Here is a 26,795-nt window from a genome sequence, read left to right on the forward strand (position 1 = left end):
CTAAATCTGAACAATAGGTACAGTCAGCTTCAAAATAATTGCTGCAATTTGCTTCTATATTGGATACCAAAAGCCTATGCAAAGGGAATATTAGATATTACTTCATATCACCTCAGAAATGAGGAAATCAAGTCAAGTCAAAATCAATGCGTTTCAATGGAAGTACATTATAGAACAAATGATTGTCAATGATATGGTATGATGGAAGTATCTCAGTGCATGCCAACTCACTTGATATGTTTATGTCTAAAGGTCAATATCTTCCTTATGTGACTGGGCATGCATTGAGATACTTTCATCATACCATATCATTGACAATCATTTGTTCTATAATGTACTTCCATTGAAACGCATTGATTTTGACTTGACTTGATTTCCTCATTTCTGAGGTGAAATGAAGTAATATCTAATATTCCCTTTGCATAGGCTTTTGGTATCCAATATAGAAGCAAAATGCAGCAATTATTTTGAAGCTGACTGTACCTATTGTTCAGATTTAGTTTTCTAGAAATATATGCAAATTATTGCATATTTAGGTAAAACTGGTCTCATTTGCATATCTAAACATCACATTTCAGAAAACTTGCAATACAAAAAATATTTGCCTTAATGTGAGTAAACAACTGTGACATTTTCAATTTGATATCTATAGTTTAAAATTTTACCCATTTCACCTGTAGTAAATCCCAATGGCAAAATGCATTGGAAATTGCTACCTTTTACCTTGAATAAAAGCATGTTCCACTAAATATAAATGGGTAGATTTTTAATATGTGATGCAGGAGGGTTTAAGGATCAATAAAAAGTATGAACCATTACTATTGCAATTAGTTACAGGTTTGGCCCTTTTTTGAGCTAGATTGACTGGCCTATAAAGCATTAAGTATGGTGGCTACATCATTATGAACTATGGTTTATTAAGCATGATCATGATCATTTATTTTTCTGTACATGACTCATAATGAATTCATGCATGTAAGCCTTCCTGAATTATTAGGAGATTAACTGAGCATTATTTACTATGACTGTTGGGCTTAATTTGTACAAACTCTCTAAACACACTTTCTTAAACTCTTTCTCTAAACACACGTCATTATTCACCACTTTAGTTGAGGGGCCACAAACATGATGAACTCATGAGTAACTAATACTTAGTTAATCCCCTGATATTTCAAGAAGGCTTACATGCATGAATTCATGATAAATTATTTACAGAAAAAAATATCATCATGATCATGCTTAATAAACCATAGTTCATAATGATGTAGCCACCAATGCTTTAGTTGATGTGTTGTTCATGCATGAGGTCATGAATGATATATGGTGAACTCATGTCAACTCCTGATGATTCATGATATATTAAGGCATGAAGTAATGCACAAATTATGGATGAATTCATGTATGAATTCATGATGATTCATGTACCCTTACCGTAAAGTGTTACCAAATAATCAAGTCAGACATGCTTTGATGCCTATAGTGTAAGAAAGGTTTATTGTACACAAGCAATCAGTCACATTATCATACTGTGGGTCATGTGATTTGTCATGGTGGATACCTTATGCTTAAATAGAACCTAACCATGCAATGTAACAGCAGTCATGTCATTGTCTCCTTCTGTGTACAACTAGAAAGTAAGTTAGCATTTATATCATCATATTTATTCTGATAAAGATGTTGTAACATGTAACTTACTGCTTACAATTTGTTTCATAATTGTTTCACAGGCTTCCTTCACACCAGGCTGCCACACTTGGATATGGGAAGATATTCACTGAATGAAACGTCAACATTTGATTTAAAAATATTCAGCTTTGACATCCACCCCTCAGCTGAATACCCTATTTTCATTATAGGCCTCTTGGTTTACTTGTTTTCTGCTCTCTCAAACGTGACAATTCTGGCACTCATAGTTACTCAGAGGAGTCTCCACAGACCAATGTTTTACATCCTCTTCAGCCTGCCACTGAACGACCTTATTGGAATTACTGCAATGTTTCCCCGTATGCTTGTGGACATTATAACCAAGAAAAACACAGTATATTACCCACTCTGTGTCCTTCAGGCTTTTTTAATCCATATGTTTGGTGGTGGCACCCTGTTCATATTGGCAGCAATGGCATTTGATAGATATATTGCTATATGCATGCCACTGAGATATCATTCAATAATGACACCTATAACTGTTGCCGGGATATTGTTGTTGGCATGGGGTCTCGACTTTGCCATCATTTTTGTTCTTTTTCTCCTTCAGACCAGAGTGCGCCGGTGTAGGAATTTTATCATGACTGCATATTGTAGTAATGTCTCATTGCTTAACCTGTCCTGTGGAGAGGATGTCACAATCAATAATTTTTATGGATTAACTATAACTGTATTTATGCATGTTGTCACTATAACAATACAGCTGTTCTCATATATCCAAATCCTTTTGACATGTGTCTTGAACAGACAATCAGATGCCAAAACAAAAGCTGTTAATACTTGCTTAGCCCAGATAATTGTGTTTCTAATTTTTGAAATGGTTAGCTTGTTTACATTAATTGCATATCGGCTTCCAAACATATCTACGAATGCAAGGAATGCCTGTGGAATGATGATTTTTCTGATTCTACCTGTTGTCAACCCTGTTATCTATGGAATGAAAACGAAGGACATTAGAATAACATTCTTTCAATTAGTGAGAAAAAAACTACCATCAATATAAACTTAACAATTCAGTATACTACAAACATTATGAATAGGATAGCTTTCTCAACATTGAGTTTGAGAAAAAATGGCAACAGTGTCTCTGTCTCTTTATGTAGTGCCCGTACAAACAATGTTTTCCAAGAAACGTGTCGCCCTATGACGTTGATGCAGGTAGATCATGTTAGATTGGCGATGATGTAGAATCAGGCCCGTGTAGTTAGTAGCGGTTTTTACTGACGTTGCAAAGTAAAAAAGTGAAGGGGAAAGGCGTTTGAGTTGCAGCTAATGGCAATATTAGACACATTACATACCCGTGCGTTTTTGCTGTTGTGAAATTATAAAGCTAACCGCATGACATGGCCATGCCAGTGCTATTACTGTAACTCGGAGGTGATGTTTGAATGAATCAGGCAACCTGATCAGGCAACAGAACTGCTAGGGCAGTAGGCAACCGTCAGATGAGTGGTTCGAGAGTTATGCATGCCACAGACAGACAGACAGAGTGACACACAAACAGACGTTCCTTGCATTAACAGATAGATGTTGTAACCTGATTCTAGAAACTATTTATGATATGGTATATACACCTACAAATAAACATTTCTTCAGCGTACTGTAGATATGATGACTGATGTCATAGAGCATATTCCAAAGTAATCACTGAAAATCCTCATGGTCAGTTGCGCAACTCCCATGAAATGGCCATTGTCCTACCACCAACAGTTTTGCGTCCCAGGCAAACTCTTCCCTTGAGCTAATATGGTTAAACATCAAAAGCTGAGTAGACCAATATCAAGCCTGTCAACTGTTTGTTTGTATGAGAGTAGGAAAATAAAATGCAACTTTAGACACGTGTTCTGTGTTGCCTCTTTGCCTGGCAGAAGCCTATTGGTGCTGGTATAAGGGGTAAGAAAGGATTCAGTTCAAATGGAATCTTTATTTTAGAAAAAATACTGGCGAGATGTAGGCATGTATGAATCAAGTGAATAAATGTACACTGTCTCAGTTTCTGACAAAATATTAGTACTTGTAGGCCAGCCATTGATTAACCCCTAAAATCACACATATTCATGGCCTTCAAACTGCCTCTAAGCCTATGTATTTTACTGTGTATCGTCTTATGCTGATTTAAGATGGGTAAGTCTGATGCATTAGCTTGTGATGTACTCAAATTTACCAAAACCAATTCATTTAAATTAAGTGGCCCTCATAAAACAGTCCCTTAATTTGACCTTACACTGCCATTTTAAGAAGGGACACCCCTGTGTGACACCCCTTAATTTGACGTGTAACGTGTCAAGTCAGGGCTCCGATTCTGACAGCTTTTCATCTGAGGCTGTTTTTCCTGATGCAGCTTTATCTGACACAGATTTTCCTGACACTTTTTTTATCTGACGGTGGAATTCTGTGACAGAGATTTTCTCGAGACCTGATGTCTTTTCATCTGATATCTGAGAGATGACTGTAATTCTGTAAACTTGACAGAGGTTTTCCTGAGACCTCATGCCTTTTCATCTGATGTCTGACGCCTGACTTTGACATCTGAGGATGCCCTAATATGTACCCACATCAAGGTCATTTCCAGACCCACAGTCAGAGGAGGGATCTGCTAATCAAATGAGAAAGAGTGTGATATTGCAACAGGAAAGTCAGCTATGTTGCCACCACCACAGATTGTTCGGCTGCGCACCTGCAAAGTTGCATTGGGGTAACAGCTCATTGGATAGATGAGGGAACCTTAGACAGGAGATCCGCTGCACTTGAATGCCAAAGACTAAAAGGGTCCCACTCCCACACCTTTTATGTTGTTGCAGGTGCAGTTGATGACATACACTGTCAATACTGTAGCGCAAGGAGGGAAGTGGTAAGAACCACAGAGAGTGGCTCGAACTTTGTTAAAGTATTCAGTGTGTTTGGCGAGCAGAGCCAGTCTGAGGATGTAAAGTCAGACCAAGAGTCTTCTGAGAGGGTCCATGCCAACTACATGGCAGCAGAAGTTGTGTAAAATAATTGCCAGCTCCAGCTCATTCGGTCAACGATGACATCGAGCAAATGCACGTTTGCTGTCATGACCAAACGTTAGCGATTGGGTAAAATCAGGCCCAATCGTTTCAAACTCCAACAGAGTTCACGCCTCCTGTTTGAAATCAATTCCGAATGGAGTAGGTTCAGACCCTCTGTACGATATTAGTAAGAGGGTTTGGTATGACCAGGCTAATTCTCTGCATGTATCCTGTGGATGTTAGTAGCTGTCAGCTGAGGCGCGTTAACGTGAGCTTAGTCTAGTTTAGTGTCGTGGAAAATGTTCGGTCGTGTTGCGTTAAAGGCTGCAACAAGTCTCACAACGGAAAAGGTGAGAAAATTAGTAATGGGTCGAGATTTTTCAAGTGAGCCAAGGACCACAAGTTGCTGATATTTCAAGATGCACAGTCATGTTGGAACAGGAAGTGGTTACCCAAACTGGTCCCACAAAGTTGGGAGCATGGAATTGTCCAAAATCTTTTGGCTAATGCTAAAGTATTCAAAGTTCCTTTCACTGGAAGTAAGGGGCCAAGCCCAGTTCGGGGGTGGCCCCTTCCTGTTCCAACATGACTGTGCACCTGTGCACAAAGTAAAGTCCATACAGACATGGATCGCAGAGTTTGATGTGGATGAATTTGACTGGCCGCACAGTGCTGACCTCAACCCGATAGAACACCAATTGGGATGAATTAGAGCAGAAACTAAGAGCCAGTCGCCTCGTCCAACATAAGTGTGTGACCTCAAAAAATGCGCTTCTGGAAGAATGGGCAAAAATTCCCATAAACACACTCCTAAACCTTATGGAGAGCCTTCCCAGAAGAGTTGAAGCTGTCATAGCTGGAAAGGGTGGACCGACATCATATTAAACCCTATGGATTAAGAATGGGATGTCACTTAAGTCATTAGGGGGGTCAAGGCAAGTGACCCAATACTTTTGGCAATATAGTGTAAACTTGCAGTGAAGTCTGTGTTATAAATACCATGGCTACCATGCTGGTCGTTCCTTGCGATAAACTGCTCCACTTCAACAATAACGTAACACCATTAACTTCACATTAATATCAATTGGAAAAGCATAGATGAGGAGACCAGACCAAATGTTAACATTTTGCAATTCATAGCTTGGCCAGGAGGACGGCATGTGATTTGTTTGGCATCATGCCTTGCTGTTTCAATGCAATTTCAAAGATTCTTACTGTAATCCTAAATCAATGCCCTGGTGTACCTTGAGATGGTTGTTTGGTCCTTCTTCATTAACTGTATCCTTAACCTTACCCACTGCAAAAGCTTGTGGGACACAACAGTAACCAGGGTGCGGGGCCAACAGCTCCTAGTCGAAACAAGTCTATTGCATTTCATTGGTTGTATGCTATGTCATGATGGAGGCTGCTCTTTAAATATGCTTCTGCCAGACAGTATTCTGTTTAGTGACTCCTACCTGCTGTGTAGATAAACAAGGTATACAGACATTACAAATGAGCTCTGACATTTGGTCATCTCATTGGTTAAACTGTCTTATCTATGCACCTAAGTATACAGTGACAATGGATATGAGATAAGAGATTGGTGTGATGTCCATAACCAAAATATGTCCATATTTTATTTGTTTATGTGTACTATATTTAAAACCCATTTAAGCTATATGACAAAGGTAAATCAGTGACTACCTTAAATTCAGTGCCTGACTAATTCATAGATTGAAAGCATGACTATTATTGTATTTTTCTCAACTGCATTAAACCTTCTGTCTGTTTCACAGGATTCTTTTTAAGGAACTACAAAATGGACTGCCTCAAATGAGTGTTGCAATGAATCAAACATTCTCTTCTGTCCTCAGAATTGCCAGTTTTGACATCCACCCCTCTGCGGTTTACCCTATTTTCATCATGGGGCTATTGGTTTACTGCTTTTCTGTTCTCTCAAATGTGACAATCCTGGTGCTGATAGTTACTCAGAGGAGTCTCCACAGACCAATGTTTTACATCTTCTTCAGCCTTCCACTGTCTGACCTTATTGGAATTACTGCAATGTTTCCCCGTGTGCTACTGGACATTGTGATCATGAAGAACACTGTCAACTACCCACTTTGTGTACTTCAGGCATTTTTGCTCCATATGTCTGGGGGTGGCATCCTCTTTATACTAGCAGCAATGGCATTTGACCGATACATTGCTATATGCAAGCCACTCAGATACAATTCAATTCTGTCATCATTTGGTGTAACTGCTGTTATATCATTAGCTTGGGGGGCTATTTTTGCCTTAGTTCTTGTGCTTTTTCTGCTTCAGGCCAGAATAACAAAGTGCAGGGATTTTATAATGAATGTGTTTTGCGACAACTTCTCATTGCTTAGCCTTTCCTGTGGAGAAGACCTTACAATAAACAATATTTATGGATTAGTTATAACAGCAGTTATGCACATAATCACTGTAACAATTCAGCTGTTCTCATACATCCAAATTCTTTTAACTTGTGTCATGAACAAACAATCAGATGCTAAATCAAAGGCAGTGAACACTTGCTTAGCGCAGATAATTTCATTTATTCTTTTTGAGATTGTCTGTTTGTTCACAATACTGTCTTATCGATTTCCAAATATAACACCTAATGCAAGAAAAGCCTGTGGAATGCTGATTTTTCTCATTCTACCTGTTTTAAACCCCATTATCTATGGAATGAAAACCAAGGATATTAGAACAGCATTTTTTCGCATTTTGAAGAAACAAAAAATTTCATCATACTAGATGTTTATATACTGTATGTAGGTCCTGTGCTGGTTTGACCTGCTTTGGTATGATCTGTAGAATGAAATAATGTTTAAGGTGCATCATTTCATTTTTGCTTTTCTATTTAATGTAGACTTTTCTTAATTTCATTTAAACATTATGTGCTTAAAAAAAGGGTTGATACGTTAACTCTTTGATTTGTTTTGTTAATTGATGTACACTTGTAAAGCTTGAATAGTCATATAATGGATATAATGTATAATGAATTGCTTTGACGTTCTTGATAAAATATATTCTTTTCACATTATTGCACACTGTGAAAAGACAGATGTAGAAACATAATAATCGAAACATCTATACAATTCATCAACGAGGGAAATACTGATCAGTTAAATGTTCTCCGCATTAATTTTGTGCTGGGTTGTGTGTGTGTGTGTGTGTCTATTCAAAGTAATAAGGGCCTCTGTGTTTGTCACAACCTGTGAGATGTGTTCTGTTACAGTATTATCAGTAATTCTGTCACTCAAAATCACAAAGTTTTCTTATAAATGAAGCCAAGGCAGGGTTGAGGTTGGAGTTCATCTGCTGAGCCTTCTTTCCTGTTCGACGGTTAGTCGGCAGCAAAGCAGCGGTCATATAGGTTTTAGGTTTAGTAATTTTCCATCAAGAATTCCCGGGACACAAGACCGGGGTGCACGACCCTTGGTGTTCATGTAGCCCCAAAAGAATGACACGGAACCATTGTTCACCCCGCCCCCCGTCCCCCGTCAAAGTGGACCCCCTGAAAGGAGGATGGGGCGAACGCTTCACAGTTTTCTGTAAATATCTTGAGAACCATAGAGCCTTGGACGACCACATTTGTTTTGTATGTTGGTCTTAAGGGGTCATGTTAAACCCATCCCATAACCACCCATTTAATGTATAGCGCTACCTAGTTAAAAATGAAAACGCAAAAATTAGGAGTTGTAATCGCAGGTATCTCTGGCTGACGTGGTCAAAACTGCACAAAATTGGAAGTGTAGGATCATTATGACACCCTCTGAATAAATGGCATGGCAGTTTCATGGAATTACTGTACGTTCATGGGGGGCCATATCATAAATATGTGCACTGTACATTTCGTGACTGTACACCAACTGGCCTGTAGATGGCCGGACACAATTTTCTGTGAATATCTCAAGAACCGTAGGGCTTAGAATGACCAAATATTGTTTGTGTGTTGGCGTCCAGGGGCCATGTCAACCCATTCCATAAACACAGTATAGCACTACCTACAGTAGTCAAAAATGAAAAAGCAAAAATGAGGCATCCCAATCACATAGCAGATGTTTCTATCTAAACATCCCAGATATAGTATTATCATACCCCTCCACCTCCCCGTGACACACACCCACAAAACACTGGAGACAATGGAGACTCGTCAACATATAATCAGACAGAGGGATGGACACAGTGGCTGACTAATCCGGGGTCCTGCTGGGTGCTGAAAATTTGGGCAGACTTATGACAGACAATAATTCTGTTTCACCCCTCCACTATATTTTTGACTGTATGTGTTCATGTGTGTGTGTGTTTGTGTGATCCATCATTTTGTATCAGGCTCCTACAGGGTTTTGCCTACAAATCGATATTGCAGACCAGGAAGAGAGGGGTGTTTAGCAGGTTTTGAAGGGAAATTAATTCATTAACATATACAATGTGTGGAGAGCATTCACTCACCATTGTTATCTCATTTTTGACAGAAGTGGCTTTTAGAGACTTTTGCATCTGAACTCCTCATATAGTGAGGGAAAGGGAGTCAGCCCTATGTTCTCAAATTTCTTAGATTTTTTTTACTGAAAATTGTAAAAATGATGCCCTATGTCCCCACAGCCCAGTGAACATTTGTTTTCATAGTTACTATAATGTAGTTGTCATTAATTCATTCATCAGAGCAATCTGAGGGCCACAAAATATTGCTGGCGGACCAGCTTTGGCCCACGGGTCACCTGTTGCCGACCCATGGCCTAAACAGTAACACTCATGGTAACGCACACTCTAAGAGACAGATAGTAGCAATAGATAGTAACGGCTGTTAGCTACCAGATCATCCCACAGCGTCTGCAATACAAAAATAAAACGAAACATTAAAGCTAAAATTGATGACGAAAATACAACACTTGAAAAGGGCTACACACCAGGTTGAATTGGTTTGGGTCCCAGGAGTCAAGTGCTGTGAGGGGGACATAGCAGCAACTACCTATGACGAAAACAAACGTTCACTAATATTCATCATAATTAAATTGTGTCACGATGAGATAATGTAAACACCCACAGTAGACCAGGGGAAGGATTCACAGAGAGGCTGCGTGAGTGGCGGAAAGCAGGTAAGCAGGAACCAGCCAGTCGAATGTGAGCAGGAACCAGCCAGTGCTCCCGATGAGCAGGTTGGCGCCTTGCATGGCAGCCTCCGCCATCGGTGTGTGAATGGGTGAATGTGAGGCATGATATGTAAAGCGCTTTGGGTGCTTGCAGAAGCCGATAAAAGCGCTATATAAATGCAGTCCATTTACCATTTACCATTTACCAGGAAAGAGCTGTTGCTGAGATTAAAAGACGCTCAAAAGTGATTGGCTGGCCAATTACCTGCTAGCTTACGTGGGTACTAACAGAGAGGAACCATGTGAACCATCACTGCTTTGTATACCCTCGGCTCATTACAGATCACATACTGCTATGTCTATATGCTGTGTTTATGATATGGTATAGAATATCTGGTACTGACATCAGAAGGGGTCGATGCTACATTGCCCATACAAATTAAGTCTTATCAGTAGAGAGCAGGAGGACAGCACATGGTGATGACTTTCCTCTCAAACAGGCTTTGATAGTTTCAACCTTTTCCGAAAGATAACACACACATATATACACACACACACACACACACACACACACACATTCATAAACTGGCATACACACACACACACACATACACAGACACACTCAAAAATATAGCATACTGTAGCATATTGCTGTTTGAATGTGTGTGTGTGTGTGTGTGTGTGTGTGTGTGTGTGTGTGTGTGTGTGTGTGTGTGTGTGTGTGTGCGTGTGTGTGTGTGTGTGTGTGTGTGTGTGTGTGTGTGTTGCAGGGAGTTGGTGGGGGGTACGATAATACTATCAGGGGTGTTTATATAGAAACATCTACCATGCGATTACAAAATACCTAATTTTTGCTTTTTTGTTTTTGACTAGGTAGTGCTTTACATTAAATGTGGTTATAGGGTTAGTTGACATGGCCTCTGGATGCCAACGCACAAAAAATATTTGGTCATTCTAGGCCCTACGGTTCTCAAGGTATTCACAGAAAACTGTGTCCGGCCAACTACAGGCCAGTTGGTGTACAGTCACTAAATGTTCACATAAATAAAAAAAGAAATTAAAAAGAACAATGGTTCCATGTCATCCTTGTGGGGCCATAGTACATGCCTACCAAATTTTGAGCACCCCGGTCTTTCCCTGGGAGTCCTTAACAAAAAAAGACTGAAAACTCTATGACCGCTTTGCTGCCAACGAGTCAACGAACCAACGAATAGGAAAGAAGGTACAGCAGAAGAATTCCAACCTCAACCCTGCCTTGGCTTCATTCATAAGAGAACTTGTTGATTTTGAGTAACATAATTATATTGTAACAGAACACACCTCACAGGTGACAAACACAGCAGCCTTCTTGCTTTGAATAGAAACACGCAACCCTGCACAAAATGAATGTGGAGAACATTTAACTGATCAGTTTTTCCCTCAATTAATTTTTTACATGTTTCGACCATACCATGTGCACCTATGTTACCCAGGAGACACTGAAATGGTTTTGTGCTAAGATCTATACTTTTCAAGTAACAGCCAGTTTTACGGGGGGAGGGGGGTGTCAAATTTGTTCTGCCTCTTTTAGTTGTCAAAGTTCACAAGCTCATTGCTCAAGAACTAGGATTTGTAGGAGGCTCAAATTTTGCAGGCTGGTGCATAAATACACGATGTGTCACGATGAGATAATGTAAACACCCACAGTAGACCAGGGGAAGGATTCACAGAGAGGCTGCGTGAGTGGCGGAAAGCAGGTAAGCAGGAACCAGCCAGTCGAATGTGAGCAGGAACCAGCCAGTGCTCCCGATGAGCAGGTTGGCGCCTTGCATGGCAGCCTCCGCCATCGGTGTGTGAATGGGTGAATGTGAGGCATGATATGTAAAGCGCTTTGGGTGCTTGCAGAAGCCGATAAAAGCAATAATTAGGAATAGTATGCAGTAAAATCACCACGAGTAGTCTGGATGATCCTGCTTGGTCATAGCAGTCCCTCAAAGTTGATCAAAATGTTATTGGAGTTCTTGGCTGGGCTCTGTTTAGGCCTTCAGAAGACACATTTTTACTCAACATAGGCTCTTGGGTTTTTTTTCTTATAGAGACAAGTAGAAACACTCTCCGAAAAAGCAATGAAGAGAAAGTAAATTCCATCAGGGACTGAAGAGCAGACCTCACAAGTTTGAAAAATACATTTGGATCTCATATTCAGAGCACCCTTACACCTTGTGGGAATATACAAAGATTTTTAAAATATTTTTTTCTATAATCTGCATTACCTCTTCTTTTTAAAAACACCAATTTCACTTGTCTTATTCAAATCTTTCTTCACCCTGAACAAGGGCAAAATGCTAGCCTGATAAACTAAATGGATTGGATGTCTAATTTAGTCTGGCCTCGATGAATGGATACAACGGAACATTGTTGATGAGCACAACCCGTTGTCTTTCAAACCGTGTCTGTGCCTAATAGGCCAACGCTCCCTCAAAACCCCGCCCCAGAGCCCTCTGCCCCGCCCGCGTTGATTCAAAACACATCTCTGCGTTGTGATTGGTTTAGTTGCCATCTGCCAGATTCAGGGCAGTTTTCAAAATGTTCAATGGTCCGAGGCCAGACCCAAATGCAGGCAAAACATTTTGCCGTCCAGCAGTTGGCGCTGGTTTTCCAGGCTAGCAAAATGCACCATTGAGATGTATTGAGAGATATGTTTTGTATAGAGTAACCACTAGGTGCCACTAAAATCACTGAATCACTGAAATTGCAGTGGTGGGGAAAAACATATTGATCTCAATGGTGGCAACTTGTGAGGTCTGCTGTTCAGTCCCTGATGGATTTTCTTTTCTCTTCATTGCTTTTTCGGAGAGTGTTTTTACTGATCTCAAAAAGGGGGGGGGGAGGGGATCAAAAGCCTACTGTATGTTGAGTAAAAAGATGTCTACTGTAAGCCTAAACAGAGCCCAGCCAAGAAAATAACATTTTGATCAACTTTGAGGTACTGCTATGACCATGCAGGATCATCCAGACTACTCATGGTGATTTTACTGCATACTCTTCCTATGTATGCACCAGCCTGCAACATTTGAGCCTCCTACAGATTCTAGTTCTTGAGCAATGAGCTTGTGAACTTTGACAAAAAAAAGAGGCAGAACAAATTTGACACCCCCCTTTCCCCGTAAAACTGGCTGTTACTTGAAAAGTATTGATCTTAGCGCAAAAACATTTTACAGAGTGTCTCCTGGGTAACATAGCCACGCATTATATTTTTTTCAGATTTTTTTGAGACGCAAGTGCGTGCGCTCTGGTTGATTTGACGTGGAATGACCCTTAGATGTTCAAGTATTGTAAATGAAGATATACTATAATGGCATCCTGCTGCCAGTAAGTTACTGTAAAATCTACATTTCAATAATGTGAAAGTGCGCAATAATGTGAAAAGAATATATTTTATCAAGAATGTCAAAGCAATTCATTATACATTATATCCATATGACTACGGTATTCAAGCTTTACAAGTGGACATCAATTAACAAAACAAAACGAAGAGTTAACATATCCAATGTTTTTCTCTTAGCACATAATGTTTAAATGAAAATAAGAAAATTCTACATTAAATAAAAAAGCAAAACTGAAATGATGCACCTTGAACATTATTATCATTCCACAGATCATACCAAAGCAAGCCAAACCAGTACAGGGCCTACAAATACAAACATCTAGTATTATGATGACATTTTTTGTTTCTTCAAAATGTGATAAAATGCAGTGTGTGACAACATCTTGGCCGAACTATTGTTGTCAGTGATATAAGTATTTGTAATGAACATGATTTCTTAATGTCTAGTGACATATCAGGGCCATTTTATGATTAATTGAAATACATTTCTTACATGTGGTTCCATTAATTAGGCTACTCAAGCCATCAGTGGGCCCATCCATGTTTTTATTGCCATGGGTTATTTTTATCCATTCTCCTTGTGTGTGTTTTTTTTTTTTTTTGTTATAGCAATCATAGTAATCATTTCATAGTGTGCTGGAAGAGAAGAATATCAGTAAACAGTGCCCTAGGGCTTAACAAATGGTAATTGCATTTCATTGGTTGTATGCTATTTCCAGATGGAGGTTGCTCTTTAAATATGACTGCCAGAGAGTATTCTTTTTCTTAAGCGATTGCTATGCGTTCAGATGAACAAGGTACAGTATGTACTGACACTCAAATGAGCTACAGTATGCGATGTAGTGCTTGACTGTAATGTTTACTTGGAACAAAATAGGTATCACTTAAGTACACAGTGACAATGTAAATGTGACATGACACTGGTGGCTGACGGTGATATCCATACCTAAAATATTATTTTACTTGTTATATTGCTTAATTATTTTACTCAACTATATTAAATATATCTAATAATCTATGTAGAATGGTGATCTTAAAGTCCGTGCCTGACAAATGAATTTATTGAAAAGATGATTATGCTCTATGTATTCATCTGCATTTAAAACCTTTTGTCTGTTTCACAGGATTTTTTTTTATCATATAGGACCTACTAGAAGGACTGTCCCCTCAAATGAGTGTTTCAATGAATCAAACAATCTCTTCTGTCCTCAGAATCGCCAGCTTTGACATCCACCCCTCTGCTGTTTACCCTATTTTCATCATGGGCCTTTTGGTTTACTGCTTTTCTGTTCTCTCAAATGTGACAATCCTGGTGCTGATAGTTACTCAGAGAAGTCTCCACAGGCCAATGTTTTACATCCTCTTCAGCCTGCCTCTGAACGACCTCATTGGAATTACCGCAATGTTTCCCCGTCTACTATTGGACATTGTGATCATGAAGAACACTGTCAACTACCCACTTTGTGTACTTCAGGCATTTTTGCTCCATATGTATGGTGGTGGCATCCCCTTTATACTAGCAGCAATGGCATATGACCGATACATTGCTATATGCAAGCCACTCAGATACAATTCGATTCTGACCTCACTTGGTGTAACAGCTGTTATATCATTAGCTTGGGGGGTTAATTTTGCCTTGATTTTAGTGCTTTTCCTACTTCAGGCTAGAGTAAAAAAGTGTAGGGATTTTATTATGAATGTGTTTTGTGATAATTTCTCTTTGCTTAGCCTTTCCTGTGGAGAAGACCTTACAATAAACAATATTTATGGATTAGCTATAACAGCTTTTATGCACATAACGACACTAACCGCACAGCTCTTCTCATACATTCAAATTCTTTTGACCTGTATCATGAACAAACAATCAGATGCCAAATCAAAGGCAGTGAACACTTGCCTAGCACAAATCATTTCATTTATTCTTTTTGAGATTGTTGTTTTGTTCACAATAGGGTCTTATCGGTTTCCAAACATAACACCTAATGCAAAAAGAGCCTGTGGAATGCTGATTTTTCTGATTCTACCTGTTTTAAACCCCATTATCTATGGAATGAAAACCAAGGATATTAGAACAGCTTTTTTTCGCATCATTAAGAAAGGAAAAATTGCATCATCATAGTACAGCAGATGTTTGTATATATTTGTAAGGTCCTGTCTTGGTTTTGCCTGCTCTGGTATGATCTGTGGAATGAAAATAATGTTTTACATGTATCATTTCAGGTCTGCATTTTTATCTTGAGTAGAATTCCATTTAAACATTATGTATTTGTAACATTATAACAAAGGATTGATATGTTAACTGATTTGTTTTGTTCATTGATGTCCACTTGTAAAGCTTGAATAGTAATTTGGATGTAATTATGAATTGCTGACATTCTTAATAAAATATATTCTTTTCACATTTTTTCATACATGTTTATTGAATTGACCAGCATAGCTCAGCAGTCATGAAAGAAATGTTTGTGCAACTACACTGTAAATCAGAATGTGCATGTAGTACAGAGGAATACATCATCTGATCACATTTTGCCCTCAGAACAGCTTGATGATGTTTTGAGCCCCCGTCATCTTCCAGGCAGCCCTGCCATGTTGACTCAAAGGCATTTAATCCTACCCCTAACCCTAACCCTAACCTTAACCCTAATCCTACCCCTAACCCTAACCCTAACCTTAACCATGCCTAGCGCTGCCTTTAAGACAACATTGGGGGCTCAAAACACCAAGAAACCTCAGAACAGCAGGCTATTGGGCCTATTTTATGGATCTAATATGCATGGCCTGGAGTGTACGGTTTAAGCCCACTGTTCATTAGGACCTATATCATGCATGCCATTTATTTTGGGAAGTAAACACTTTTACCCACAATTCAGTGATCTTCAGTAATTGATTACAGTACAACTAGCATTGTTGGACCTTTTTGGTTTAGGTTGCCTTCTCACCAGTGGGACCATACCAGAGTTAGCTAGATGGCTTTTTCTCTTTTTGGAGGTCTTGGACTGATTAATTTGGAGCGCACCTGAGTTCGCCTAAAAAAGGGGTTAAACGCGAACTAAGGTAAGGTAAGGTAAGGTAAACTTTATTATCCCCTGGGGGAAATTCAGGTGGTCGATATTACACATCTCCTACATATAAAACAAACAAAACATATAATGTACAAAACAAGTGACAAAATAGACAGACAATAGACACACAACATTACAGACTAACATCACAAAGGACATTATTATAAAAAGGGCTGTATAATAAATAGAGAATAAATAGAATAGTAAAAATGATATGAATGATAAAGAACTGCAATAAAAGGAATTACATGGATGTGCAGAGAATTAAAGTGCAACAGATTTTTTCGGTCTGTTATTGTGCAGTCTAATTGCTGTGGGCACAAATGACTTGTGGTACCTTGCTGTCCTGATTGCTCTCTGCAGAATTCTGTCATTCGACCTGGTACTTCTGACAAACTTTGGGAACAGAGGATGTGTTGGATCAGCTAGGATTTGCTCCATCTTTCCTAAAATGAGCTCATTATACAGCTGGATTGCGGATGCCTGGTCCACTCCAATGACTCTGCTAGCTGATTTGATAATGCGCTGCAGTTTTTTCTGATTTTGTGCACGCATATTTCCAAAAATACAGATTAACCCAAATGACAGGATACTCTGCAAGAGGGATTTATAAAATAGTTGGAGGATGCTGCTATCCAATCTAAAATAGTTTAATTTCCTAAGAAAGAACATCCTCTGTTGCAGTTTCTTATACTTGGTCTGTGCACAATGGTTAAAACACAGTTTATCATCTATCTCAATTCCCAAATATTTATAAGATGAGACTCGCTCTATCTGTTCACCATTAATCTCAGATGGAGAGACAAGTATCCCTTTCTTGCTAAAATCTATTAGCATTTCTTTTGTTTTCTTTACGTTAACCTGCAGAAAATTATCTGAGCACCAATTAAGCTAGCCAGAGTAACTTGCAGAGCAAATTCAAATTTGATGACAGGTTCATCTGTTTTCTCTCAGGCATTCATAACTTTGACATAAACTAAGACCAGGCATGTGCACACAGAGACTTCAAAGGGAAAGTCAGCATACCCCTTTGAAATAGTTACTTTTTTGTCTTACAGCCTGAAATCAAACCCCATTTAAAAAAAAAAACATTTTTTCAACTTTATTTACAAATTTAGCTGTACAACATAAAAATAATGAAAAATATAGCCGCAAGCGGCGATGGCGGGCCCGAGCACCTGCGGTGCGGACCTGTGACATTTCGGAATTTAACAAAGCAACATGTGCATGTTGGTGTGCATGTGCATGAGCAACACATATGCCCACCAAATGTGGTAATTTTTTGTGAATATACAGTATGTGTCAACCACAACAGACAACAGGTGGCGCTATAGAGTCCCTAAGCAACACCCCAGGCCAGAGCTCTGTCTCTGACTAGCGGCAGCAATAACACACAAGTTCACCAAATTTGATTCATTTTCGTGACTGTATATCAACCACAAAAGGTAACACACTAGTTGGCGCTATAGAGTTCCTAAGCCACACCCTCGGCCAGAGCTCTGTCTCTGAATAGCTATAGCAAAACACATGCCCACCACATTTGGTTCATTTTCGTAAATGTACATGTCAACCACAACAGACAATGCACTAGGTGGCGCTATAGAGTCCTTAAGCCACACCCTAGGCCAGAGCTCTGTCTCTGACTAGCAATAGCAATAACACAAGCTCACCAAATTTGGTTAATGTTTGTGATTGTATGTGTCAACCACAACAAACAACACGCTAGGTGGCGCTATAGAGTCCCTAAGCCACACCCTAGGCCAGAGCTCTGTCTCTGACTAGCAATAGCAATAACACACAAGCTCACCAAATTTGGTTAATTTTTGTGAATGTTTGTGTCAACCACAACAGACCATGGGCTAGGTGGCACTATTAAGTCCCTAAGCCACACCCTAGGTCATAGCTCTGTCTTTGACTAGCGGTAGCAATGACACACAAACCCACCCAATTTGGTTCATTTTCGTGAATGTATGTGTCAACTACAACAGACAACGCACTAGGTGACGCTATAGAGTCCCTAAGCCACACCCTAGGCCAAAGCTCAGTCTCTGACTATTGCTAGGAATAACACACAAGTCCACCAAATTTGGTTCATTTTCGTGAATGTTTGTGTCAACCACAACAGATAACGTGCTGCTAGGTGGCGCTATAGAGTTCTGAAGCCACACCTTAAGCCAGAGCTTTGTCTCTGATTAGTAGAAGCAATTCCACATGTAGCTCCCAAATTACATCCAATTTATAACCTATAACACCAACTTCCTGTTTCTTAATAAGACTTCATAATTCAAACCTTCGCCATTTCAATATACCTCGAAAATTCAAAAATCTGGTTGCAATTTCTCTTCAGCAACCCCTCAAGATCATTTTAGTGCTTATATGACATGATTTCGATAAATCGTAGGAGAAGTGTTTCAAAATGCGCGACGTGCAAAAATCATAATCATAATCATAACTCAAATTCCTCTAAGATTCACTATGTAGTTCAAATGTAAAACTTGTTTAGATTAACCCTATAGGTGCCAGAGGTTTTTTCCTAAAACGTTCAATTTTGACATATTAATTTCAAAAGGCTTTTACTTAAAAGTGATTTTCTGTAAATTAGAGAAATATGAAGGATGACTCAATTTGCATATTATGACGTCATAATGACGTCATATGGTGGCGGCCATCTGGATTTTTGAATTTTCATGAAGCATTTTAATATTATTATAAAAAATAATATTATTATTATTCATATTTTTGCTGACAGACATACACATCACCAGGACATGAAAACACAAAAAGAACAAACATTGTACCATACTGAATGGTCAGGGAAATAGTAAATCATCATAGGTTACTAATAGCAAGATGATGGGAATGATGATGATGCTGCGAATTTATGTAGCAGGCCTTTTGCCATAGAGATAATGAATCCCTGTTCATCCAGGTGACACTTCTTGTAGTGTTTCATGGTGTGGTACCTCTAATTGCAGGGCACAACACAATACAAAGGCCCTGGGGTGGCGTAGTCCAAGGCAAATTCCCCGTAATGCCACACATAGCTATCATAATAATAATTTCATAGTGTGCCTGACGAGAAAAATATCAGTAAACAGTGCCCTAGAGATTGACACATTGCATTTCATTGGTTGTATGCTAATCCATGGTGAAGGTTGCACTTTAAATATGACGCTGTCAGAGAGTATTCTATGTCTTAAGCGATTGCTGTACCTTCTGTGTACAGCTAATCAAGGTATATACTGAGAAAAAAAAGAGATTTGGTGCTTGACTGTAATGTATACTTAGAACATAATTATATATTATTTATGTGTTAAATGTATTTAAATCATATTTTACATAATGTATGTACTGTATGTTTTGAACTGCATTTAAAACCTTTTGTCTGTTTCACAGGATTTTTTTTATCACATAGGAACTACTAGATGGACTGCCTCTTCAAATGAATGTTGCAATGAATCAAACAATCTCTTCTGTCCTCAGAATCGCCAGCTTTGACATCCACCCCTCTGCTGTTTACCCTATTTTCATCATGGGCCTTTTGGTGTACTGCTTTTCTGTTCTCTCAAATGTGACTATTCTGGCACTCATAGTTACTCAGAGAAGTCTCCACAGGCCAATGTTTTACATTCTCTTCAGCCTGCCACTGAACGACCTTATTGGAATTACTGCAATGTTTCCCCGTCTGCTATTGGACATTGTGATCATGAAGAACACTGTCAACTACCCACTTTGTGTACTTCAGGCATTTTTGCTCCATATGTATGGTGGTGGCATCCCTTTTATACTTGCAGCAATGGCATTTGACCGATACATTGCTATATGCAAGCCACTCAGATACAATTCAATTCTGTCACCATTTGGTGTAACTGCTGTTATATCATTAGCTTGGGGGGTTAATTTTGCCTTAATTTTAGTGCTTTTTCTGCTTCAGGCCAGAGCAACAAAGTGCAGGGATTTTATTATGAATGTGTTCTGTGATAACTTCTCATTGCTTAGCCTTTCCTGTGGAAAAGATCTTACAATAAATAATATCTATGGTTTATCTATTACGGCATTCATGCATATAACCACTGTAACAATTCAGCTTTTCTCGTACATCCAAATCCTTGTGACTTGTATCATGAACAAACAATCAGATACCAAATCAAAGGCATTGAACACCTGCTTAGCACAGATAATTGTATTCATTCTTTTTGAGATTGTCGGTTTGTTCACAATACTGTCTTATCGGTTTCCAAACATAACCCCTAATGCAAGAAAAGCCTGTGGAATGCTTATTTTTCTCATTCTGCCTGTTTTAAACCCCATTATCTATGGAATGAAAACCAAGGATATTAGAACAGCATTTTTTCGCATTTTGAAGAAAGGAAAAATTTCATCATCAAAGTAGCCTAGATGGTAGTGCATATTAAGCCCCTGTACTGGTTTGGTCTGCATATGTCTGATATCATATATTTTATTTGTTAATGTTTTATGTTCATAATTTCAGTTTGTATATTTGTAGCATTTGCTACGACAAATCAAAGGTTTCAGACTTTAATTCTTAGATTTGTTTAATTCATTGATGTCCACTTGTAAAGCTTACATTTATTTATTTATTAAATATAGTCATTTGTATATAAGGTATAATGAATTGCTTTGAAATTCATAATATAAAATGATAATACATGATTACATACATAAATCATAATTGCATTGACCAGCAGTTCAAGTTTCAGGTCATGAAATAAATGTTTTTGCAAATACATTGTAGATTAGTGCCTGCATGTGGAACAGTCTGAACATATTCTGAAAAAAGGATACTTTCCACTCCTTCAAGCAAACATAGAAAATAAACAATGAATATATGGGAGAATAGTAAATAAAGAATTAAGTAATTCAATCAATCTTGTAATGACAATTACTATGGCAAATAAAACAACAATGTCAATTTAATCAATGGACTAATGAAAACAAAACAACACCTTATTATACAAACCATGATCATAAGAAGCTCCTAATAGACTAAGGGCCAGATGTACTAAGACAGCGCTAATAGGCTGTAGGGCTAATGGTTAGTTTAAACGAAGTCCTCTGCTACAGATGTTACCAAGGGTTAGGACTCAACCAATCAGATTGGTAATTCAGACCGACGGCCACTGGCTGACTCTACATGTCAAGTTGGCCAAAACTGGCCAAAATTAGCCCCGAAGCTGACGACGACTGGCGACGGCACAGGACACACCAAACAGACTCGAGTGCCCGACGGCCGATTATCGGGTTGGTGTGTTTAGGCCTTTAAGAGCTTCTTAACGAATCTGGAAACCCGGCCCTTGTCACTAGATCATACAGATCTTTGGAGATGATTTTTACCAGTTGTTAATCCTCACCTCCACAACAAAAGCATTTGCATTGGGGGGAATTCTCCCTTTCGAGTGTGAATCACGTGTAAGCTTTTTTTTACGCGCTGAAATTGGGCCCCTCTATGTTAAGTGGATTCTCCCATCTCCGCTTCTGTCACACACACAGCGCGGAAGTTTGAAATCAAGACGGCCTTGTGAAAGAGGCGTGATTTGTTTTAAAAAGAACCAGACTGATCCACCACCTCCTTAATTTAGGTTGAAATGAAAAAGTGAAACATGGACTTTCTCATTAACCTTCTGAATGTCATTTAAATCCAGAAAGAACACAAACCAGTCTTTGATTTTGAAAACGTAAGCATGGCGAATTGAATGGAGAACAGCCAGTGAAATGGTGTGTCATCACATAGCCAAAAACTATTGGCTTCACGAAATTTCACTTTTGCTTTGAGGTTTTGTTTATAAAGAGTCAAGATGTGCTTGAGGTGTGTAGATTCATAATTCAAAAACTCACTGGCCACGTTTATGTGATGTTTTTTAAGTCGGGAGGAGAGAATGTAATATGATTTAATATAATTACAGAGAGCATAATTAAGAGTAAGAGCCATGGCCCCAGCTGGGGCACCTGCACCACACGCCGGCGAACCCAGATTCAATTCCCGCCCCGTCGTCCTTTCCAGATCCCACCCCAACTCTCTCTCCTGCTCACTTCCTGTCTCTCTATACTATCTGATTAACACTAGAAGCGCCAAGCGCCGGTCATTTGACCGCTGACGCGTATTCCTAGAAGCGCCGTGTGGGTTTGACCTAGATATACCTAGAACTGCCGGGCTGCGGTCATTTGACCGCAACGATTACAAAAAAAAAAAAATCTTTTCACTCGATTAAATTCCAGGACCCTACGTTCACGACTTTTCCTAAATACGCGTGTTTTGTCACCCAGAATTTTTACATGATCAGAAGCACACCGGTACAAGCTAGTTTAGAGCTATTTTGCGCTCACTTATGTGACAACACTATGTTGTCTCGCGTTCGGCCATTTTTGTCCAGGCTGCTATTCTCTTTTCTCACAGCAGATGTCGCAAGGATTTCCTGTCAGTCGGGCATGAGAATAATATTTTACCATAAAACATATCGTTTATATATGTGCAATATGTATTATATATGTGCTTTATTTTAATAACTATTTTTCATTTACATGGCATAGTCTATGGAGGCGATTTACAGTGGTAAAATGCGAGTTTGTTTTGAAAACGTTGCGACAGGCCTACAGGTGTAAAACATATTTTCGTCGTAGCCTATTTATGTACGTAGGGCGCGTATGCCTACGTACATTCATAGTTGTATATCTTATCTTCTATGTGTAGGCTATCTTTTAAAGCTCAGACTAATGTATAAGCATTTTCTTACATATTTGCTGGACTGACTGAGTTACGTCAAGGCAAATACCTATCCTAACGCTATGTCCGTACAATGTCAAGTGGCGCAGCGTTAACACTCCTGTCTGCACCTCCGGAGACCAGTGTTCACATCTTGGCAGGAGCGAAGTATAGAATCTTATATCGATTTAATTTACTGACCGTTTTTCAACGTCGATGAACAATTATTTTTTGTTAATGGTTTTTAATAACAACCTGAAATAAACGGATGAATCACAATATGTTTAGGCTTACCATTAACGAAAAATAATTTCGCCAGCCAATCATTTTCTGCCGCCATCTGACAAACTTTGACTAAGCCAGTTAGACTTTTTGCATCTAAAATAATTATATCATAGTGACACGCGAAAAAAATAAACGATAACTTAGAAACTAGGCCTGCATGAGATTTTCCCACTGGACACACATCAGTATTGTGCTCGTTGCTACGATACACAGGACTCAAAGTGAGTTGACGACCAATGAAAATGACATGGGGAAAAGAAGGAAACAAAGTAGCCTGATTTTGATCTCACTTTAGGCCTATATTTTCCTAATTCCTACGTTACTCAGACTTTTGTTAAATCGTCAGGGCCCGGTTGCACAAACACCAAAACCAAAGATTGATGATATGAACCAAATATTCTGGAACAGATGGATTTACAGCATTGAACGTGATAGGCTATTATACTGCTGCGACTTCCACCGTTTCCTCTCCAGAGATTGCTGCGCGTTCACAACGCAATGAACGCATGCAGTCTACATTGAAGTGAAACGTGCAGAACGTTGTCCAAAACAATACAATAACATTGTGTGTTGATATCTAATACAATATACACATCTGTAGACAGTGTTGGGGAGTAACGGAATACATGTACCGGCGTTACGTATTTAGAATACAAATTATGAGTAACTGTATTCCGTTACAGTTACAACTTAAACAGTTGGTATTTAGAATACAGTTACATTGTTGAAATCAATGGATTACATGAGGATACTTCACTGTTTCGAAGTTTATTCACTCTCTAAATAAATTAAGGCAACTCCATGCATTTCCCGGAAAGAAATCTAGATGAAATTGTTTCCATGTTTAAATCCAAGCCCCGTCGTCTTGCGCTAGCCAATTGCACCCGTCAGAACGCAGCCAGCGCGCATTATGGACGCGCTATCGGAGATAACTGACAGCAAATTTGGAGTAGCCTAAAGTAAGTAAGTGTTAGTAACTCCTACCGACCGTTGTTCTTGATGTCTGTTCAAAAGATATTTCCCAAGTGGGCCTATTAATTGCTTACTTCGGCCAATCGGTTATACAGTCTAGCTATCAATAAACATGGTTACGTGTTGATTTAGACCTAGGCCTACGATGAAACCCATTTTAATAGGCACTGCATTCATTCTGAGGTTTTCATTCCAACTTAAAATAGCTTATGGGTTATTTATTTGTAAGTAGATCTAGGCTATATCTAAGTTTTTAAATAAATTATGGTGCAGCCTATGAAAGTGTATTATTCTTGCGAGTAGCATAGCCTATTTTAACGTGCGGTTTTTGATTGTCATTTAGCGATCACGTTCATTTTTGAGAGCACGGTTATGTAGTAGGCTATAGTGTTTACATTTCCAGGTAGCCTAATTTGCGTCCCACCGGTCATATATCTGCACCCCTCATTTTTACTGAGTTGATGCCACCTAAAATCTCACACACCTTATCATTTCTGGCTATTAGGCCTACGTCCCTGTTGCAACTTGAAGAAGCATCTTCTATTACTACTATAAAACTTTTATAGTTTTATCAGGTGACTTAGTTGAATTCATATTCTCATACAGTAGGCTACGTGGGCCGCATTCAGCCATTTGGAACAGAAGAACACACCACAATAGGCCTAAACTGGATTTGATGGGCGCATTCCTACACTAATAAAATGCAATTCAATGCGGAAGTATTCCAAGTATTCAGAATACGTTACTCAGATTGAGTAACGTAACGGAATACGTTACAAATTACCTTTTTGGGCATGTATTTTGTATTCTGTAACGGAATACGTTTTGAAAGTATCCTTCCCAACACTGTCTGTAGACATGAAGTGGCAACTAAAGCCATTATCAGTCATGAAAACTGTGGCGGCTGCATTAAGGTTTTGGCTGAGCCAGCTAGCCAGCCAACAACTTCATCAGCCAGCCGCATAAAAGCCTAGTAAAGGCTAGTAAATCTGGCCAAGTCAACACCATATTGAACACTGGTGCTCAGATCTAGCGCCAGTCGGCTCTGAACATGATGATGCGCCAAGTTCAAAAGCTGGAAATGACGCATGGACCAATGTCGATTTTTACAGCCAGCATTTTGGACATTCTGTATAAAGAAAGTCGTCCTCTAGTTCAGAGGGTGGCGACACATGCACAAAGTTGCTTGGGAACGCACACCTGAGTTCGAGTGGAGTCCTGCACTGAATTATGTTTGGCTGTAGCCGCTGGATAGGTACCCGCCCAACAACATGTACGCGCATGAGAGCTCGTGCCCAACACAGACTTTTGTGCACAGAACTTGTCCTAATGCTCCATACGACAAAAAAACACCATTGAGCGTGTCATGATGTCATGTGTGATGTCTGTCCTGGGTGTTGCCTGAAGGATTTAACTGTATATATTGAGCTCACATCATCAACTCACAATGCTTCATGTCAGTGTGGAACGTGAACTAAAGTAAAGTTCTTTATTTTTTAATTATACTTCTGTACTCAGGCATTGTATTGTATCATGTAGCTTGTAGCAGAATGGAATTATGAGGGTTCAGTGAGGCCAGTAATTTGTTTTACAAGATTCTGAATTAACATACATTTATTGATTTTAGGTTGAGACTTTAAGAGGACATCAGCCATGTTTCTCAATTCATCAAGTTCAACAACTCTTTTTTTACCTTCTTTCACTTTACCTCCATCAACCAGAATTCCTGCTGTTGTTTTTTCAACCTTTACATACCTCTTGATCATGTGTTGTAATTTGATGATTGTTGTGACTATTGCTATCAACCATAACCTGCACAAGCCCATGTATCTTCTACTTCTTAATTTACCTGTTTGTGACATGATAGGAGCAACTGCATTTTTCCCCCAGATGATTTCCAGTATGCTGTATGAGCCAAGAGTCATATCACATGGGGCATGTGTACTACAGGCTTTTCTTGCACACACATATGGAGGTGGATCTCTTCTTATCTTGACAGCCATGGCTTTTGACCGCTATCTTGCTATCTGCTCCCCTTTGTCATATAATAACATAATGACCAATAATAACTTGATCAAAATTATTACTGGTATTTGGCTTACTGATACATTTACAATATTGACCTTCATTGCACTGGCACTCCGATTGAAGATTTGTAGGAACACTATAAGTGATATGTATTGTAACAATCCCTCTTTGACAAAACTGGCCTGTGAAGGAACGCATGTGAGCAACTTCTATGGTCTGTTTACTATAGCCCTTTATCAGGGTATATCATTGGCTGTAATTCTGTTTACATATTTACAAATCCTTTTTACTTGTGTTTTCAAGAAACAAGCGGATGCCAGAAGTAAAGCCATTCAGACATGTGGTGCTCATTTAATAGTCTTCTTATTTTTGGAATTTAATGCATTTATTGCTTTGGTTGCACATCGTTTTGAAAATACACCCCTCTTCTTCAGGAGAGCTATGGGGGTATCTGTGATGATATTTCCTCCACTATTGAATCCATTGGTATATAGCTTTAATACTAGGGAACTCAGAAAACATATTATGGTATTCTTTAAAGGGAAAATATCACCCTTCTAA

General features: G+C 39.0%; 5 protein-coding genes across 5 annotated transcripts; all 5 read left to right on the forward strand.

The window, feature by feature from the left end:
• Positions 1 to 1,759: 1,759 nt before the first annotated feature.
• Positions 1,760 to 2,707, forward strand: LOC134100086 (olfactory receptor 52B2-like). Its single transcript, XM_062553134.1, has one exon. It carries the CDS (start codon positions 1,760 to 1,762, stop codon positions 2,705 to 2,707), a length of 948 nt encoding a protein of 315 aa, XP_062409118.1.
• Positions 2,708 to 6,521: 3,814 nt separating this feature from the next.
• Positions 6,522 to 7,457, forward strand: LOC134100087 (olfactory receptor 52N2-like). The gene has a single exon (XM_062553135.1). The coding sequence runs from the start codon at positions 6,522 to 6,524 to the stop codon at positions 7,455 to 7,457; it is 936 nt and encodes a 311-aa protein (XP_062409119.1).
• Positions 7,458 to 14,337: 6,880 nt separating this feature from the next.
• Positions 14,338 to 15,285, forward strand: LOC134100088 (putative gustatory receptor clone PTE03). Its single transcript, XM_062553136.1, has one exon. It carries the CDS (start codon positions 14,338 to 14,340, stop codon positions 15,283 to 15,285), a length of 948 nt encoding a protein of 315 aa, XP_062409120.1.
• Positions 15,286 to 19,682: 4,397 nt separating this feature from the next.
• Positions 19,683 to 20,621, forward strand: LOC134100090 (olfactory receptor 52E4-like). The gene has a single exon (XM_062553138.1). The coding sequence runs from the start codon at positions 19,683 to 19,685 to the stop codon at positions 20,619 to 20,621; it is 939 nt and encodes a 312-aa protein (XP_062409122.1).
• A 5,238-nt stretch (positions 20,622 to 25,859) lies between these two features.
• On the forward strand, positions 25,860 to 26,795 carry LOC134100091 (olfactory receptor 52Z1P-like). The gene has a single exon (XM_062553139.1). It carries the CDS (start codon positions 25,860 to 25,862, stop codon positions 26,793 to 26,795), a length of 936 nt encoding a protein of 311 aa, XP_062409123.1.

Source organism: Sardina pilchardus, chromosome 13 (genome assembly GCF_963854185.1).
Source record: "Sardina pilchardus chromosome 13, fSarPil1.1, whole genome shotgun sequence".
Classification (NCBI taxonomy): domain Eukaryota; kingdom Metazoa; phylum Chordata; class Actinopteri; order Clupeiformes; family Clupeidae; genus Sardina; species Sardina pilchardus.

Bases quoted from the DNA above. Each gene is read 5' to 3' on its own strand.
- LOC134100086 (XM_062553134.1), top strand. From the start codon at position 1,760: ATGGGAAGATATTCACTGAATGAAACGTCAACATTTGATTTAAAAATA.
- LOC134100087 (XM_062553135.1), top strand. From the start codon at position 6,522: ATGAATCAAACATTCTCTTCTGTCCTCAGAATTGCCAGTTTTGACATC.
- LOC134100088 (XM_062553136.1), top strand. From the start codon at position 14,338: ATGAGTGTTTCAATGAATCAAACAATCTCTTCTGTCCTCAGAATCGCC.
- LOC134100090 (XM_062553138.1), top strand. From the start codon at position 19,683: ATGAATCAAACAATCTCTTCTGTCCTCAGAATCGCCAGCTTTGACATC.
- LOC134100091 (XM_062553139.1), top strand. From the start codon at position 25,860: ATGTTTCTCAATTCATCAAGTTCAACAACTCTTTTTTTACCTTCTTTC.